Source organism: Convolutriloba macropyga, chromosome 4 (assembly GCF_964194025.1).
Source record: "Convolutriloba macropyga chromosome 4, txConMacr16.3, whole genome shotgun sequence".
In the NCBI taxonomy this organism is placed as follows: Eukaryota; Metazoa; Xenacoelomorpha; order Acoela; family Convolutidae; genus Convolutriloba; species Convolutriloba macropyga.
The window spans coordinates 48,341,019-48,360,828 of NC_134471.1; the positions used below are offsets into that span (position 1 = coordinate 48,341,019).

Below are 19,810 nucleotides of genomic sequence, written 5' to 3' on the forward strand. Positions count from 1 at the left end.
GAAAAAAATGGAGCGGCCAAAGACTTTGACTTTAAGCAAAACAAATCAGTTTGAAAAAAAAATAGGGGATCATCTCGAGTTGAGGGCTCAGGCCTTCAACTCGGGATGATCCCCTATTTTTTTGACCCCCCGAGAAATCCCATTTTATGTCCGTTATTTTAAGCCCATGTTTGTTTCCGGTAATTAATCCCTAAACAGGCGATGGACTTAGAGAGAATTGAAGTCCGCAAATTTTTTTTTAAGAAGTCCGGATTTCGCAGCTCTAAAACACTTAATTTTTATCATATTGCGATACCAATCTTCTCCAAGCCGTTCACATGCAGAATTGTTAACTATCCCGTGGATGAAGAGGTGTTTTGAAAAAAATGGAGCGGCCAAAGACTTTGACTTTAAGCAAAAAAAATCAATTTGAAAAAAATAGGGGGTCATCTCGATTTGAGGGCTCTGGCCTTCAACTCGGAATGATCCCCTATTTTTTTTGACCCCCCGAGAAATTTCATTTTATGTCCGTTATTTTAAGCCCATGTTTGTTTCCGGTAATTAATCCCAAAACAGGCGATGGACTAAGAGAAAATTGAAATCCGCAAAAAAATTTTCAAAAACTCCGGATTTCGCAACTCTAAAACACTTAATTTTTATTATATTGTGATACCAATCTTCTCCAAGCCGTTCACAGGCAGATTTGTTAACTATCGCAAGGATGAAGAGGTGTTTTGAAAAAAATTGAGCGGCCAAAGACTTTGACTTTAAGCAAAACAAATCAGTTTGAAAAAAAAAATAGGGGATCATCTCGAGTTGAGGGCTCAGGCCTTCAACTCGGGATGATCCCCTATTTTTTTGACCCCCCGAGAAATCCCATTTTATGTCCGTTATTTTAAGCCCATGTTTGTTTCCGGTAATTAATCCCTAAACAGGCGATGGACTTAGAGAAAATTGAAATCCGCAAAAATTTTTTTTAAAAAGTCCGGATTTCGCAGCTCTAAAACACTTAATTTTTATTATATTGTGATACCAATCTTCTCCAAGCCGTTCACATGCAGAATTGTTAACTATCTCGTGGTTGAAGAGGTGTTTTGAAAAAAATGGAGCGGCCAAAGACTTTGACTTTAAGCAAAAAAAATCAATTTGAAAAAAAAATAGGGGGTCATCTCGAGTTGAGGGCTCTGGCCTTCAACTCGGAATGATCCCCTATTTTTATTTGAACCCCCGAGAAATCCCACTTTATGTCCGTTATTTTAAGCCCATGTTTGTTTCCGGTAATTAATCCCAAAACAGGCGATGGACTAAGAGAAAATTGAAATCCGCAAAAAAATTTTCAAAAACTCCGGATTTCGCAACTCTAAAACACTTAATTTTTATTATATTGTGATACCAATCTTCTCCAAGCCGTTCACAGGCAGATTTGTTAACTATCGCAAGGATGAAGAGGTGTTTTGAAAAAAATTGAGCGGCCAAAGACTTTGACTTTAAGCAAAACAAATCAGTTTGAAAAAAAAAATAGGGGATCATCTCGAGTTGAGGGCTCTGGCCTTCAACTCGGGATGATCCCCTATTTTTTTGACCCCCCGAGAAATCCCATTTTATGTCCGTTATTTTAAGCCCATGTTTGTTTCCGGTAATTAATCCCAAAACAGGCGATGGACTAAGAGAAAATTGAAATCCGCAAAAAAATTTTCAAAAACTCCGGATTTCGCAACTCTAAAACACTTAATTTTCATTATATTGTGATACCAATCTTCTCCAAGCCGTTCACAGGCAGATTTGTTAACTATCGCAAGGATGAAGAGGTGTTTTGAAAAAAATTGAGCGGCCAAAGACTTTGACTTTAAGCAAAACAAATCAGTTTGAAAAAAAAATAGGGGATCATCTCGAGTTGAGGGCTCTGGCCTTCAACTCGGGATGATCCCCTATTTTTTTGACCCCCCGAGAAATCCCATTTTATTTCCGTTATTTTAAGCCCATGTTTGTTTCCGGTAATTAATCCCAAAACAGGCGATGGACTAAGAGAAAATTGACATCCGCAAAAAAATTTTCAAAAACTCCGGATTTCGCAACTCTAAAACACTTAATTTTTATTATATTGTGATACCAATCTTCTCCAAGCCGTTCACAGGCAGATTTTTTAACTATCGCAAGGATGAAGAGGTTTTTTGAAAAAAATTGAGCGGCCAAAGACTTTGACTTTAAGCAAAACAAATCAGTTTGAAAAAAAAAATAGGGGATCATCTCGAGTTGAGGGCTCTGGCCTTCAACTCGGGATGATCCCCTATTTTTTTGACCCGCCGAGAAATCCCATTTTATGTCCGTTATTTTAAGCCCATGTTTGTTTCCGGTAATTAATCCCTAAACAGGCGATGGACTTAGAGAAAATTGAAATCCGCAAAAATTTTTTTTTAAAAAGTCCGGATTTCGCAGCTCTAAAACACTTAATTTTTATTATATTGTGATACCAATCTTCTCCAAGCCGTTCACATGCAGAATTGTTTACTATCCCGTGGTTGAAGAGGTGTTTTGAAAAAAATGGAGCGGCCAAAGACTTTGACTTTAAGCAAAAAAAATCAATTTGAAAAAAAAATAGGGGTTCATCTCGAGTTGAGGGCTCTGGCCTTCAACTCGGAATGATCCCCTATTTTTATTTGAACCCCTGAGAAATCCCACTTTATGTCCGTTATTTTAAGCTCATGTTTGTTTCCGGTAATTAATCCCAAAACAGGCGATGGACTAAGAGAAAATTGAAATCCGCAAAAAAATTTTCAAAAACTCCGGATTTCGCAACTCTAAAACACTTAATTTTTATTATATTGTGATACCAATCTTCTCCAAGCCGTTCACAGGCAGATTTGTTAACTATCGCAAGGATGAAGAGGTGTTTTGAAAAAAATTGAGCGGCCAAAGACTTTGACTTTAAGCAAAACAAATCAGTTTGAAAAAAAAAATAGGGGATCATCTCGAGTTGAGGGCTCTGGCCTTCAACTCGGAATGATCCCCTATTTTTATTTGAACCCCTGAGAAATCCCACTTTATGTCCGTTATTTTAAGCTCATGTTTGTTTCCGGTAATTAATCCCAAAACAGGCGATGGACTAAGAGAAAATTGAAATCCGCAAAAAAATTTTCAAAAACTCCGGATTTCGCAACTCTAAAACACTTAATTTTTATTATATTGTGATACCAATCTTCTCCAAGCCGTTCACAGGCAGATTTGTTAACTATCGCAAGGATGAAGAGGTGTTTTGAAAAAAATTGAGCGGCCAAAGACTTTGACTTTAAGCAAAACAAATCAGTTTGAAAAAAAAAATAGGGGATCATCTCGAGTTGAGGGCTCTGGCCTTCAACTCGGGATGATCCCCTATTTTTTTGACCCCCCGAGAAATCCCATTTTATGTCCGTTATTTTAAGCCCATGTTTGTTTCCGGTAATTAATCCCAAAACAGGCGATGGACTAAGAGAAAATTGAAATCCGCAAAAAATTTTTCAAAAACTCCGGATTTCGCAACTCTAAAACATTTAATTTTTATTATATTGTGATACCAATCTTCTCCAAGCCGTTCACAGACAGATTTGTTAACTATCGCAAGGATGAAGAGGTGTTTTGAAAAAAATGGAGCGGCCAAAGACTTTGACTTTAAGCAAAACAAATCAGTTTGAAAAAAAAAATAGGGGATCATCTCGAGTTGAGGGCTCTGGCCTTCAACTCAGGATGATCCCCTATTTTTTTGACCCCCCGAGAAATCCCATTTTATGTCCGTTATTTTAAGCCCATGTTTGTTTCTGGTAATTAATCCCTAACAGGCGATGGACTTAGAGAAAATTGAAATCCGCAAAAATTTTTTTTAAAAAGTCCGGATTTCGCAGCTCTAAAACACTTAATTTTTATTATTTTGTGATACCAATCTTCTCCAAGCCGTTCACATGCAGAATTGTTAACTATCCCGTGGTTGAAGAGGTGTTTGAAAAAATTGGAGCGGCCAAAGACTTTGACTTTAAGCAAAAAAAATCAATTTGAAAAAAAAATAGGGGTCATCTCGAGTTGAGGGCTCTGGCCTTCAACTCGGAATGATCCCCTATTTTTATTTGAACCCCCGAGAAATCCCACTTTATGTCCGTTATTTTAAGTCCATGTTTGTTTCCGGTAATTAATCCCAAAACAGGCGATGGACTAAGAGAAAATTGAAATCCGCAAAAAATTTTTCAAAAACTCCGGATTTCGCAACTCTAAAACATTTAATTTTTATTATATTGTGATACCAATCTTCTCCAAGCCGTTCACAGACAGATTTGTTAACTATCGCAAGGATGAAGAGGTGTTTTGAAAAAAATGGAGCGGCCAAAGACTTTGACTTTAAGCAAAAAAAAATCAATTTGAAAAAAAAATAGGGGATCATCTCGAGTTGAGGGCTCTGGCCTTCAACTCGGGATGATCCCCTATTTTTTTGACCCCCCGAGAAATCTCATTTTGTGTCCTTTATTTTAAGCCCATGTTTGTTTCCGGTAATTAATCTCTAAACAGGCGATGGAATTAGAGAAAATTGAAATCCGCAAATTTTTTTTTAAAAAACTCCGGACTTTGCAACTCTAAATCACTTAATTTTTATTATATTGTGATAACAATCTTCTCCAAGCCGTTCACAGGCAGAATTGTTAACTATCCCGTGGATGAGGAGTTGTTTTGAAAAAAATGGAGCGGCCAAAGACTTTGACTTTAAGCAAAATATCAATTTGAAAAAAAAATAGGGGGTCATCTCGAGTTGAGGGCTCTGGCCTTCAACTCGGAATGATCCCCTATTTTTATTTGACCCCCCGAGAAATCCCACTTTATGTCCGTTTTTTTAAGCCCATGTTTGTTTCCGGTAATTAATCCCAAAACAGGCGATGGACTAAGAGAAAATTGAAATCCGCAAAAAAATTTTCAAAAACTCCGGATTTCGCAACTCTAAAACACTTAATTTTTATTATATTGTGATACCAATCTTCTCCAAGCCGTTCACAGACAGCTTTGTTAATTATCGCAAGGATGAAGAGGTGTTTTGAAAAAAATGGAGCGGCCAAAGACTTTGACTTTAAGCAAAAAAAATCAATTTGAAAAAAAAAAATAGGGGTCATCTCGAGTTGAGGGCTCTGGCCTTCAAATCGGGATGATCCCCTATTTTTTTGACCCCCCGAGAAATTTCACTTTATGTCCGTTATTTTAAGCCCATGTTTGTTTCCGGTAATTAATCCCAAAACAGGCGATGGACTTAGAGAAAATTGAAATCTGCAAAATTTTTTTTTAAAAACTCCGGATTTCGCAACTCTAAAACACTTAATTTTTATTATATTGTGATACCAATCTTCTCCAAGCCGTTCACAGGCAGAATTGTTAACTATCCCGTGGATGAAGAGGTGTTTTGAAAGAAATGGAGCGGCCAAAGATTTTGACTTTAAGCAACAAAAATCAATTTGAAAAAAAAGTAGGGGATCATCTCGAGTTGAGGGCTCTGGCCTTCAACTCGGGATGATCCCCTATTTTTTTGACCCCCCGAGAAATCTCATTTTGTGTCCGTTATTTTAAGCCCATGTTTGTTTCCGGTAATTAATCCCTAAACAGGCGATGGAATTAGAGAAAATTGAAATCCGCAAAAATTTTTTTAAAAAACTCCGGATTTTGCAACTCTAAATCACTTAATTTTTATTATATTGTGATAACAATCTTCTCCAAGCCGTTCACAGGCAGAATTGTTAACTATCCCGTGGATGAGGAGTTGTTTTGAAAAAAATGGAGGGGCCAAAGGCTTTGACTTAAAGCAAAAAAGATCAATTTGCAATAAAAAATAGGGGTTCGTCTCGATTTGAAGCCTCTGGCCCCGTAGAAATCATTTTTTCTTACCCCTGTATCAACGAAAACGTATTTCCGTTATTTTAGACCACTTTCCCCCCTGTAATTGATCCCTAATCAGGCAATGGACTTCGAAAAAATTTGAAAGCACTCAAAAGCATTCTACTCATACCAAAATTTTGGGTTAATTTTTAATGTCTTTAAATAATTTAGGCTGGATTTTTCCGTACGAACATCCATGAGGAGTTCGAGGAATTGGTATGACAATTATTTTTATGTTTAATAGAAAAACCTGGCGACCAGACCAATAGGGCCACTTTGGCATTTATTTTTCGAACCCAAATTCTAGTTTTTTGGTTTTTCAAAGATTTCCCCTTGTATTATTAAGATATGTGCAGTTTCATCAACGTAAGTATATTTTTCTCCATAAAACTGAATTGTAACAATAAACAGTGTTCCAGAAATGACATCAGAAACCGTTCTCAAATTCGTTTTTCTGTACCTTGAACTCTTATTTTTTATTGTTTCAGATTTTTTTGCTTCCTTTTTTTTCGAAGTTATTATTCTTTCTGCTTCAAAAAAAAACTGGAGGAAAACAACCATATCGCAAAGGTACTGAAAAACTTTCTTGCATGAAAATGATCATTTTTGTTTATGTTGTTCTCTTTGAATGGATCTCATCTTCTTCAGTTTGACTTCAACAAACTGCGATGTACCCAAATTCAAGTTTTTCACAAAAAATCAAAATCAACTGAAAACAACAACAAAACGGTTTTTCCAGTGAAAAGTTGTGTATAAAAATTGTTTTCGGTAAGCCTTGTGACCCAACAAGCAAACTGAAAACATTAGAAAGAAAAAAAAGTTGCAAAAACGACCTATCAACTTTAATAAATTTCTGCTGCTTGACAAGAGTTTGACATAAAATTCAGAACTCTATTTTTAGATTTGGGAGCTGAAAATATGGAGATCGCTGACTCTTAACATGTTTATTTCAAAACATTTTGAAGCCTAATCCTCAGTAGCATAAATTTCGAATGGCCTTATTTTTGCTGCGTCTCGTCGGAAATTGCTTCTGGTGTTCGAAATAGTTGTTCATTTTTTCTTATGCTATTTGAATCGAAAAATCGGCCCTTTTAAACCCGGATAGCATTCTGAAATTGAGGTTCCATAAATATTTTGCTGAGCTCATTAAAATTAGCCGTCTTCCAGATATTCTTATCCGGCCAAAAATTATAAAAAATTCGTACCCAAATTCAAGTCGAGAATTTTAAAAACCTTTTTTTCTCGGTTTTTAATAGATATTAGAATCCAGCAAAATGTTACCTGTCTTGTATGACTATTTTTAGTCGACATGTGAAATTTCAGACTCCAGGACTCATTTTTGAGTTTTTGCCTCATTCCACTTTTCTTGCAGTTCAGTGGTCACTCGTTTGGGTCACTTTCATTTTATGACATAAAAATTAGGTCGTTTCCAGGCACTAAACGCAACTGCACTACAAGACCAAAAATGCCAGAACTTAGTCATACAGCACCGAAATTGAAAGAAAAAATCAAAAATATTAATTTTTGATGAAGAAACAGAGTTTTCAATTTCCCTTACTGTTTGGCCGCGGAAGTCACCCTACTCCGCTCGGTCAATAAAACAACAAATAAGAGAGCTAGAATGATTAAAAAAATTGTTCCGGAAAGCTTTCAAGCGTGACTATCAATCTACGATGAGAAAAAGTAACTTTATTTATGTAAAATTGAGAGAAAAGTGCAGTTTTTTCAAAAATTAATTAATTTTTTGAAACCTAATAAAAACCAAAGAAATGCTTTTCAAAGGGGGCCATTTTTAGTTTTGGCTAGATTAACATCTTGGCTAACGAAAACAAGCTTTATCTGAGCTCTGGGAACAGAAACGAGAAATCTCCGAGCAAAACCGTAATCCGCGGATCGCTTACCCCAAATTCAAGTCGGCCGTAGTAGTAGTAGTAGTAGTAGTAGTAGTAGTAGTAGTAGTAGTAGTAGTAGTAGTAGTGGTAGTAGCTGTAGCCTAACTTGAAAATGGCCCATTTTTGGCCCATTTTCAAGTTTGGCTACAGAATCTCAGTACCCAATTTCAAGTGCCCATTTTCGAGTTAAAATTGTCGTACCCGAATTCCAGTTTTGGGATGCCCATTTTCAAGTTTTCAAAATGAGACCAAATTACAGTTTGGCCCGATCCCCATTTTCATGTCTACTCATATGACTAGTATGACTCGACAAAAAAATGGGTATGGTTGGTTTTTTGTTGCGGCCAATACAATAGTTTAACTTAAAACACTTAAATTTAACTTAGAGACATAAATCCTTCTCAAATTTTTGAAAAACTAAAATCTTGTTTTTTAAAAAGCTTTTGTTATTGGACAAATTTTCTGCGGGGCTGTCAACTGGGGAATATCCCCTATTTTTTGATCCACCTGAAAAGCTTTTTTGCCTTTTCAAAACGAATGTTTTATTGCTAAAATCCACACGTATTCAGTCAGGTGATGTACAATGTGGAAAACGATATCTGCTATTTTTTTAAGCAGAAAGTAAGTTTTACTAAACTTTATGAAAATATAACTAAAAATTATATCAACAATTGTCTGCAATTCGATCAAAGTCGCAACTGTTACCTATTGAGTCGAATAGGAGTTGTTTTGAAACAAAAATTGAGTGTAAAACGACTTTAAAATTAACAAAAAAACACAAATTGAAGAAATTAGAAGATCATCTTGAGCTGAAGTCTCAGCTTGAACTTGTCGTTACGCAAAACATACAATTTTAGCTTCTGTCACTTATGTGAGCTATTTCTAGCTCAATATGCCATTGAACGTTGTGTTTTGCGTTATTTGATCCCTATTTATATTTATTTCAACGTAATTTGTTTCAAAGAAATGGAGCGGCCAAAGACCTTGACTTTAAGCAAAAAAAAATCAATTTGAAAAAAAAAATAGGGGATCATCTCGAGTTGAGGGCTCTGCCCTTCAACTCGGGATGATCCCCTATTTTTTTGGACCCCCCGAGAAATGCCATTTTATGTCCGTTATTTTAAGCCCATGTTTGTTTCCGGTAATTAATCCCTAAACAGGCGACGGACTTAGAGAAAATTGAAATCCGCAAAATTTTTTTTAAAATCTCCGGATTTCGCAACTCTAAAACACTTAATTTTTATTATATTGTGATACCAATCTTCTCCAAGCCGTTCACAGGCAGAATTGTTAACTATCCCGTGGATGAAGAGGTGTTTTGAAAGAAATGGAGCGGCCAAAGACTTTGACTTTAAGCAAAAAAGATCAATTTGAAAAAAAAATATGGGATCATCTCGAGTTGAGGTTTCTGCCCTTCAACTCGGGATGATCCCCTATTTTTTTGACCCCTCCCCCAGAAAGCTTATTTTTTGTCCGTTATTTTAGGCCCATGTTTGTTTCCGGTAATTAATCCCTAAACAGGCGATGGACTTAGAGAAAATTGAAATCCGCAATATTTTTTTTAAAAAGTCCGGATTTCGCAGCTCTAAAACACTTAATTTTTATTATATTGTGATACCAATCTTCTCCAAGCCGTTCACATGCAGATTTGTTAATTATCCCTCGGATGAAGAGGTGTTTTGAAAAAAATGGAGTGGCCAAAGACTTTGACTTTAAGCAAAAAAAATCAATTTGAAAAAAAAAAATAGGGGTCATCTCGAGTTGAGGGCTCTGGCCTTCAAATCGGGATGATCCCCTATTTTTTTGACCCCCCGAGAAATTTCACTTTATGTCCGTTATTTTAAGCCCATGTTTGTTTCCGGTAATTAATCCCAAAACAGGCGATGGACTTAGAGAAAATTGAAATCCGCAAAATTTTTTTTTAAAAACTCCGGATTTCGCAACTCTAAAACACTTAATTTTTATTATATTGTGATACCAATCTTCTCCAAGCCGTTCACAGGCAGAATTGTTAACTATCCCGTGGATGAAGAGGTGTTTTGAAAGAAATGGAGCGGCCAAAGATTTTGACTTTAAGCAACAAAAATCAATTTGAAAAAAAAAGTAGGGGATCATCTCGAGTTGAGGGCTCTGGCCTTCAACTGGGGATGATCCCCTATTTTTTTGACCACACGAGAAATCATATTTTATGTCCGTTATTTTAAGCCCATGTTTGTCTCCGGTAATTAATCCCTAAACAGGCGATGGACTTAGAGAAAATTGAAATCCGCAAAATTTTTTTTTAAAAACTCCGGATTTCGCAACTCTAAAACACTTAATTTTTATTATATTGTGATACCAATCTTCTCCAAGCCGTTCACAGGCAGAATTGTTAACTATCCCGTGGATGAAGAGGTGTTTTGAAAGAAATGGAGCGGCCAAAGACTTTGACATTAAGCAAAAAAGATCAATTTGAAAAAAAAATATGGGATCATCTCGAGTTGAGGTTTCTGCCCTTCAACTCGGGATGATCCCCTATTTTTTTGACCCCTCCCCCAGAAAGCTTATTTTTTGTCCGTTATTTTAGGCCCATGTTTGTTTCCGGTAATTAATCCCTAAACAGGCGATGGACTTAGAGAAAATTGAAATCCGCAATATTTTTTTTAAAAAGTCCGGATTTCGCAGCTCTAAAACACTTAATTTTTATTATATTGTGATACCAATCTTCTCCAAGCCGTTCACATGCAGATTTGTTAATTTTCCCTCGGATGAAGAGGTGTTTTGAAAAAAATGGAGTGGCCAAAGACTTTGACTTTAAGCAAAAAAAATCAATTTGAAAAAAAAAAATAGGGGTCATCTCGAGTTGAGGGCTCTGGCCTTCAAATCGGGATGATCCCCTATTTTTTTGACCCCCCGAGAAATTTCACTTTATGTCCGTTATTTTAAGCCCATGTTTGTTTCCGGTAATTAATCCCAAAACAGGCGATGGACTTAGAGAAAATTGAAATCCGCAAAATTTTTTTTTAAAAACTCCGGATTTCGCAACTCTAAAACACTTAATTTTTATTATATTGTGATACCAATCTTCTCCAAGCCGTTCACAGGCAGAATTGTTAACTATCCCGTGGATGAAGAGGTGTTTTGAAAGAAATGGAGCGGCCAAAGATTTTGACTTTAAGCAACAAAAATCAATTTGAAAAAAAAGTAGGGGATCATCTCGAGTTGAGGGCTCTGGCCTTCAACTGGGGATGATCCCCTATTTTTTTGACCACACGAGAAATCATATTTTATGTCCGTTATTTTAAGCCCATGTTTGTCTCCGGTAATTAATCCCTAAACAGGCGATGGACTTAGAGAAAATTGAAATCCGCAAAATTTTTTTTTAAATGTCCGGATTTCGCAGCTCTAAAACACTTAATTTTTTTTATATTGTGATACCAATCTTCTCCAAGCCGTTCACATGCAGAATTGTTAATTATCCCTCGGATGAAGAGGTGTTTTGAAAAAAATGGAGCGGCCAAAGTCTTTGACTTTAAGCAAAAAAAATCAATTTGAAAAAAAAAATAGGGGATCATCTCGAGTTGAGGGCTCTGGCCTTCATCTCGGGATGGTCCCCTATTTTTTTGACCCCCCGAGAAATTCCATTTTATGTCCGTTATTTTAAGCCCATGTTTGTTTCCGATAATTAATCCCAAAACAGGCGATGGACTTAGAGAAAATTGAAATCCGCAAAAAAATTTTCAAAAACTCCGGATTTTGCAACTCTAAATCACTTAATTTTTATTATATTGTGATACCAATCTTCTCCAAGCCGTTCAAAGGCAGAATTGTTAATTATCCCGTTGATGAAGAGGTGCTTTGAAAAAAATGGAGAAGCCAAAGACTTTCACTTTAAGAAAAAAAATCATTTCGAAAAAAAAAATTATTGGATCATCTCGAGTTGAGGGCTCTGGCCTTCAACTCGGGATGATCCCCTTTTTTGACCCACCGAGAAAACCCAGTTTATGTCCGTTATTTTAAGCCCATGTTTGTTTCCGGCAATTCACCCCTAAACAGGTGATGGACTTAGAGAAAATTGAAAACCGCAAAAAAATTTTTAAAAACTCCGGATTTCGCAAATCTAAAACACTTAATTTTTATAATAATGTGATACACATCTTCTCCAAGAGTTTTACAGGCAGATTTTCTAACTATCCCGTAGATGAGGAGGTGTTTTGAAAAAAATGGAAGGGCCAAAGGCTTTGACTTAAAGCAAAAATGATCAATTTGAAAAAAATAGGGGATCGTCTCGATTTGAAGGCTCTGTCCCCGTAGAAATCATATTTTCTTACCCCTGTAGCAAACAAAACGTATGTCCGTTATATTAGGCCACTTTTTTCCCTGTAATTGATCCCTAATCAGGCAATGGACTTCGAAAAAAAATTGAAAGCACTCAAAAGCATTCTACTCATACCAAAATTTTGGGCTAATTTTTAATGTCTTTAAATAATTTAGGCTGGATTTTTCCGTACGAATATCCACGAGGAGTTCGAGGAATTGGTATGACAATTATTTTTTTGTTTATTAGAAAAACCTGGCGTCCAGACCAATAGGGCCACTTTGGCATTTTTTTTCGAACCCAAATTCTAGTTTTTTGGTTTTTCAAAGTTTTCCCCTTGTATTATTAAGATATGTGCAGTTTCATCAACGTAAGTATTTTTTTCTCCATAAAACTGAATTGTAACAATAAACAGTATTTCAGAAATGACATCAGAAACCGTTCTCAAATTCGTTTTTCTGTACCTTGAACTCTTATTTTTTTGTTTCAAATTTTTTAGCTTCCTTTTTTTTCGAAGTTATCATTCTTTCTTATTCAAAAAAAAACTGGAGGAAAACAACTATATCGCAAAGGTACTGAAAAACTTTCTTGCATGAAAATGATCATTTTTGTTTATGTTGTTCTCTTTGAATGGATCTCATCTTTTTCAGTTTGACTTGAACAAACTGCGATGTACCCAAATTCAAGTTTTTCACAAAAAATCAAAATCAACTGAAAACAACAACAAAACGGTTTTTCCAGTGAAAAGTTGTGTTTGAAAAATTGATTTCGGTAAGCTTTGTGACCCAACAAGCAAACTGAAAACATTAGAAAGAAAAAAAAGGTTGCAAAAACGACCTATCGACTTTAATAATTTTCTGCTGCTTGACAAGAGTTTGACATAAATTTCAGAACTCTGTTTTTAGAATTGGGAGCTGAAAATATCGAGATCGCTGACTCTTAACATGTTTATTTCAAAACATTTTGAAGCACGATCCTCAGTAGCATAAATTTTGAATGGCCTTTTTTTTGCTGAGTCTCGTCGGAAATTGCTTCTGGTGTTCGAAATAGTTTTTCATTTTTTCTTATGCTATTTGAATCGAAAAATCGGCCCTTTTAGACCCGGAAAGCATTCTGAAATTGAGGTTCTATAAATATTTTGCTGAGCTCATTAAAATTAACCGTCTTCCAGATATTCGCATCCGGCAAAAAACTATAAAAAATTCGTACCCAAATTCAAGTCGAGAATTTTAAAAACATTTTTTTCCTCGGTTTTTAATAGATATTAGAATCCAGCAAAATGTTACCTGTCTTGTATGACTATTTTTAGTCGACATGCGAAATTTCAGACTCCAAGACTCATTTTTGACTTTTTGCCTCATTCCACTTTTCTTGCAGTTCAGTGGTCACTCGTTTGGGTCACTTTCATTTTATGACATAAAAATTAGGTCGTTTCCAGGCACTAAACGCAACTGTACTACAAGACCAAAAATGCCAGAACTTAGTCATAGAGCACCGAAATTGAAAGAAAAAATCAAAAATATTATTTTTTGATGAAGAAACAGAGTTTTCAATTTCCCTTACTGTTTGGCCGCGGATGTCACCCTACTCCGCTCGGTCAATAAAACAACAAATAGGAGAGCTAGAATGATTAAAAAAATTGTTCCAGAAAGCTCTCAAGCGTGACTATCAATCTACGATAAGAAAAAGTAACTTTTGTAAGTACAATTGAGAGAAAAGTGCAGTTTTTTCAAAAATTATTTAATTTTTTAAAACCTAATAAAAACCAAAGAAGTGCTTTTCAAATAGGGCCATTTTCAGTTTTGGCTAGATTAACATCTTGGCTAACGAAAACAAGCTTTATCTGAGCTCTGGGAACAGAAATGAGAAATCTCCGAGCAAAACCGTAATCCGCGGATCGCTTACCCCAAATTCAAGTAGGCCGTAGCAAATTTTTTTAAAAAAAAACTCCGGATTTCGCAACTCTAAAACACTTGATTTTTATTATATTGTGATACCAATCTTCTCCAAGCCCTTCACAGGCAGAATTGTTAACTATTCCGTGAACGAAGAGGTGTTTTGAAAAAAATGGAGCGGCCAAAGACTTTGAATTTAAACAAAAAAAATCAGTTTGAAAAAGAAATCGGGGGTCATCTCGACTTGAGGGCTCTGGCCTTCAACTCGGGATGATCCCCTATTTTTTTTGACCCCCCGAGAAATCCCATTCTATGTTCGTTATTTTAAGCCCATGTTTGTTTCCGGTAATTAATCCCTAAACAGGCGATGGACTTAGAGAAAATTGAAATCCGCAAAAAATTTTTTAAAAACTCCGGATTTCGCAACTCTAAAACATTTAATTTTTACTATATTGTGATACCAATCTTCTCCAAGCCGTTCACAGGCAGAATTTTTAACTATCCCGTGGATGAAGAGGTGTTTTGAAAAAAAATGGAGCAGCCAAGGACTTTGACTTTAAGCAAAAAAAAAGTCAATTTGAAAAAAAGGGATCACCTCGAGTTGAGGGCTCTGGCCTTCAACTCGGGATGATCCCCTTTTTTTTACCCCGCGAGAAATCCCATTTTATGTCCGTTATATTAGGCCCATGTTTGTTTCCGGTAATTAATCCCTAAGCAGGCGATGGACTTAGAGAAAATTGAAATCCGCAAAAATTTTTTGAAAAACTCCGGATGTCGCAACTCTAAAACACTTGATTTTTATTATATTGTGATACCAATCTTCTCCAAGCCCTTCAAAGGCAGAATTGTTAACTATTCCGTGAACGAAGAGGTGTTTTGAAAAAAATGGAGTGGCCAAAGACTTTGAATTTAAACAAAAAAAAATCAATTTGAAAAAAAAATCGGGGGTCATCTCGAGTTGAGGGCTCTGGCCTTCAACTCGGGATGATCCCCTAATTTTTTGACCCCCCGAGAAATCCCAGTTTATGTCCGTTATTTTAAGCCCATGTTTGTTTCCGGTAATTAATCCCAAAACAGGCGATGGACTTAGAGAAAATTGAAATCCGCAAAAAAATTTTCAAAAACTCCGGATTTCGCAACTCTAAAACACTTAATTTTTATAATATTGTGATACCAATCTTCTCCAAGCCGTTCACAGGCAAATTTGTTAACTATCGCAAGGATGAAGAGGTGTTTTGAAAAAAATGGAGCGGCCAAAGACTTTGACTTTAAGCCAAAAAAATCAATTTGAAAAAAAATAGGGGATCATCTCGAGTTGAGGGCTCTGGCCTTCATCTCGGGATAATCCCCTATTTTTTTGACCCCCCGAGAAATCCCGGTTTATGTCCGTTGTTTTGAGCCCATGTTTGTTTCCGGTAATTCACCCCTAAACAGGTGATGGACTTAGAGAAAATTGAAAACCGCAAAAAATTTTTTAAAAACTCCGGATTTCGCAACTCTAAAACACTTAATTTTTATTATAATGTGATACACATCTTCTCCAAGAGATTTACAGGCAGATTTTTCAACTATCCCGTGGACGAGGAGGAGTTTTGAAAAAAAAGGGAGGGGCCAAAGGCTTTGACTTAAAGCAAAAAAGATCAATTTGAAAAAAAAATAGGGGATCGTCTCGATTTGAAGGCTCTGGCCCCGTAGAAATCGTTTTTTCTTACCCCTGTAGCAAACAAAATGTATGTCTCTTATTATAGGCCACTTTTTTCCCTGTAATTGATCCCTAATCAGGCAATGGACTTCGAAAAAAATTGAAAGCACTCAAAAGCATTCTACTCATACCAAAATTTTGGGCTAATTTTTAATGTCTTTAAATAATTTAGGCTGGATTTTTCCGTACGAACATCCATGAGGAGTTCGAGGAATTGGTATGACAATTATTTTTATGTTTGATAGAAAAACCTGGCGACCAGACCAATAGGGCCACTTTGGCATTTTTTTTTCGAACCCAAATTCTAGTTTTTTGGTTTTTCAAAGTTTTCCCCTTGTATTATTAAGATATGTGCAGTTTCATCGACGTAAGTATTTTTTTCTCCATAAAAGTAAATTGTAACAATAAACAGTATTTCAGAAATGACATCAGAAACCGTTCTCAAATTCGTTTTTCTGTACCTTGAACTCTTATTTTTTTGTTTCAGATTTTTTTGCTTCCTTTTTTTTTCGAAGTTATTATTCTTTCTGCTTCAAAAAAAAAACTGGAGGAAAACAACTATATCGCAAAGGTACTGAAAATTTTTCTTGCATAAAAATGATCATTTTTGTTTATGTTGTTCTCTCTAAATGGATCTCATCTTTTTCTGTTTGACTTCAACAAACTGCGATGTACCCAAATTCAAGTTTTTCACAAAAAATCAAAATCAACTAAAAACAACAACAAAACAGTTTTTCCAGTGAAAAGTTGTGTTTAAAAAAATGTTTTCGGTAAGCTTTGTGACCCAACAAGCAAACTGAAAACATTAGAAAGAAAAAAAAAGTTGCAAAAACGACCTATCAACTTTAATAATTTTCTGCTGCTTGACAAGAGTTTGACATAAATTTCAGAACTCTATTTTTAGAATTGGGAGCTGAAAATATCGAGATCGCTGACTCTTAACATGTTTATTTCAAAACATTTTGAAGCACAATCCTCAGTAGCATAAATTTTGAATGGCCTTATTTTTGCTGAGTCTCGTCGGAAATTGCTTCTGGTGTTCGAAATAGTTTTTTATTTTTTCTTATGCTATTTGAATCGAAAAATCGGCCCCTTTAAACCCGGATAGCATTCTGAAATTGAAGTTCCATAAATATTTTGCTGAGGTCATTAAAATTAACCGTCTCCCAGATATTCGCATCCGGCCAAAAATTATTAAAAATTCGTACCCAAATTCAAGTCCAGAATTTTAAAAACCTTTTTTTCTCGGTTTTTATTAGATATTAGAATCCAGCAAAATGTTACCTGTCTTGTATGACTATTTTTAGTTGACATGCGAAACTTCAGACTCCAGGACTCATTTTTGAGTTTTTGCCTCATTTCACTTTTCTTGCAGTTCAGTGGTCACTCGTTTGGGTCACTTTCATTTTATGACCTAAAAATTAGGTCGTTTCCAGGCACTAAACGCAACTGCACTACAAGACCAAAAATGCCAGAACTTAGTCATACAGCACCGAAAATGAAAGAAAAAATCAAAAATATTAATTTTTGATGAAGAAACAGAGTTTTCAATTTCCCTTACTGTTTGGCCGCGGATGTCACCCTACTCCGCTCGGTCCATAAAACAACAAAAAAAAGAGCTAGAATGATTAAAAAAATTGTTCTGGAAAGCTCTCAAGCGTGACTATCAATCTACGATGAGAAAAAGTAACTTTTATATGTAAAATTGAGAGAAAAAAGCAGTTTTTTCAAAAATTAATTAATTTTTTAAAACCTAATAAAAACCAAAAAAATGCTTTTCAAAAAGGGCCATTTTCAGTTTTGGCTAGATTAACATCTTGGCTAACAAAAACAAGCTTTATCTGAGCTCTGGGAACAGAAATGAGAATTCTCCGAGCAAAACCGTAATCCGCGGATCGCTTACCCCAAATTCAAGTCGGCCGTAGTAGTAGTAGTAGTAGTAGTACTAATAATAAAAATAATAATAATAGTAATAATAATAATAATTATAATAAAAATAATAATAATAATAATAATAATAATAATAATAATAATAATTGTCTAATTTCGCTCTGAACAGAGGTCATTTCCGTCTGGCATGGTCTGATTAGAGACAAGTTCGAGCACACTTTGAGCGCACACACTGTTTTGAGCGCACTTTAGTTTGACATACTCTTTGACATACTCTCTGCACTTTTGTCTTGGTTGGTCTGATCAGAAGTTACTTCCGGATGGCACCTCAACCTGGGATTCGTTCACATTTGGACCGGGTGGTTGTACTCTGCTATTAGTTTTATTCTCTGATCAACTCTGTGAGGACTGATACCAGAGTAGACCTATTCTGTGATCAACTCTGTCAAGACATACTCCAGAGTAGACCTACTCTGTGATCAACTCTGTCAAGACATACTCCAGAGTAGACCTACTCTGGGTTCTACTCTGTCAAGGCAAATTTCAGAGTAGACATACTCTGTGTTCTACTCTGTGAAGACAAGACCCAGAGTTGAGAGTCTCCTACTCTGGGGGAGCTCTGTTCCAGCTCTGATAGCGCACCTAACGCTGGAATTACCCTGCTCCAGCTCTGATCTACTCTGGAGGTTCGGTACGGGTTATTAAATTTGACAAAAAGTTGTACCAATTCCGTTCATTGGACATCACGGATAGCTTAAAATTCACCAGAGCATTGGATTTTTGGGTTGTTTTTTGATTGAAAACGTACAATACATTTTACTTCGGATAATGACGAGTTGAGAAATGCGGAAACTGAGTTTTTAAAGTTTTTTTTTGCCATTTTCACTTATTTTACATATCCACATATGCTCTTTTGTGTTCTCTCACATCAAATAGGTAATTTTAAACCTGTGAACGAACAGCAGTGATTTTTTTTGATAAATTGATTGCAGTTTTTCAACCTTGAAGATTTTTTTAGTTTTCGAAAAAGGTTATAACTGATCCATCTAATGCTGGTAGCTTGGCTGTCATCAAAAGTTTTTAATTAGCCAAGGCTCTTTTGGGGCTAAAATGTCTCAAAATTAGAGAAAAATGTCGATGACAGGCCTTTCAGCTTTGGGTTCTGGGTTTATCCGGCTGTATTTTGACATTTATGTGTATTTTGCTGCCTTTCGTCATGCTAGCTCAAATCGTGGAATTTCCAAAATATTTAAATCAATTGAGCTGAGTTACTGTAAAGAAATCAAAAGAAGTTCTAGCTCTTGGGAGGAAAATGGCAAGAAATGTATTTTGCTTTTCAGATCTCCAATTACAACATTTGCGTCATGACAGTAAGTGATAGATACTTTGAGAACGTTGACCAAAATCTGACAACTGACGCTCTTGACCACGTGACCTCCAAGAATCTGCAAATCCCGTCGCATCTCGAGCTGAAGGACATTCAGTCAGCATGGCTGCCTGTCGCGTCTGTACGGGTAAATTGTCATCTATTCGTTTCAATTACAAATTGAGTTCATATCAGAGTCTCTGAAGATTATGCAATCGAACTGCGAAAATTTTTTATTCAATACAGATTAGAGTGGGGTGAGCAACAGATATTTTGCACAAGTGATTGTGACCATGAAAACAGTAATAGTGATGTTACAGGGCTCACAATAGAGACAAAAACAAATCAAGAATCAATTGAAGATACACCTGACGTACTTAAAATGTAATATTTGAACGAAGGTATTTACATGGAAACACGGTCAATTAACCAAGCGCTGAAAATCGCTGTATCAAATTGACAATTTAAGCTATTGCATTTTCTTAGTCAACGGATCGTGTATTGAACTGACTTGCGCTTCGTTATTGGAATCGTAATTGTTCATATCAAATTATTGTAATTATTGAAATCGGGTTATTAAATCATTCGATCAAGGTTAGTGACTCCATTTCATGTAGCGACCCACTTCATTGAATATCGGCAACACTGAATGAAATTCTGCAAGTAGGCCCACTCAAATGGATCTTTGCGTTTTTGTCCAAATAGACGAACAATTTTTTTAAAGTTTTTTTTTCATTTAAATTATAATTAACATGGTTATCATAACTATGGTAATTAATTCATCAACAGTTCAATAATTCAAATTTAACTGTCCATTTCAAATTTGCACGCGTGAAACGTTTGTTTATCTTCTCCCCACTTTGGTCAGGTAAGAATAAAAACTCGTGATTGAAGGATTTAACAAACTGTGAA

General features: G+C 35.8%; 1 protein-coding gene across 1 annotated transcript in view; it reads left to right on the plus strand.

Annotated features, from left to right (window-relative positions):
- Positions 1-19,810, plus strand: part of LOC142338087 (uncharacterized) — a 230,832-nt gene that overhangs the window by 207,282 nt on the left and 3,740 nt on the right. The window contains exon 32 of the mRNA XM_075387719.1: positions 18,873-19,046. Coding sequence (XP_075243834.1) covers positions 18,873-19,046 — 174 coding nt within the window. The remainder of the gene's footprint in view (positions 1-18,872; positions 19,047-19,810) is intronic.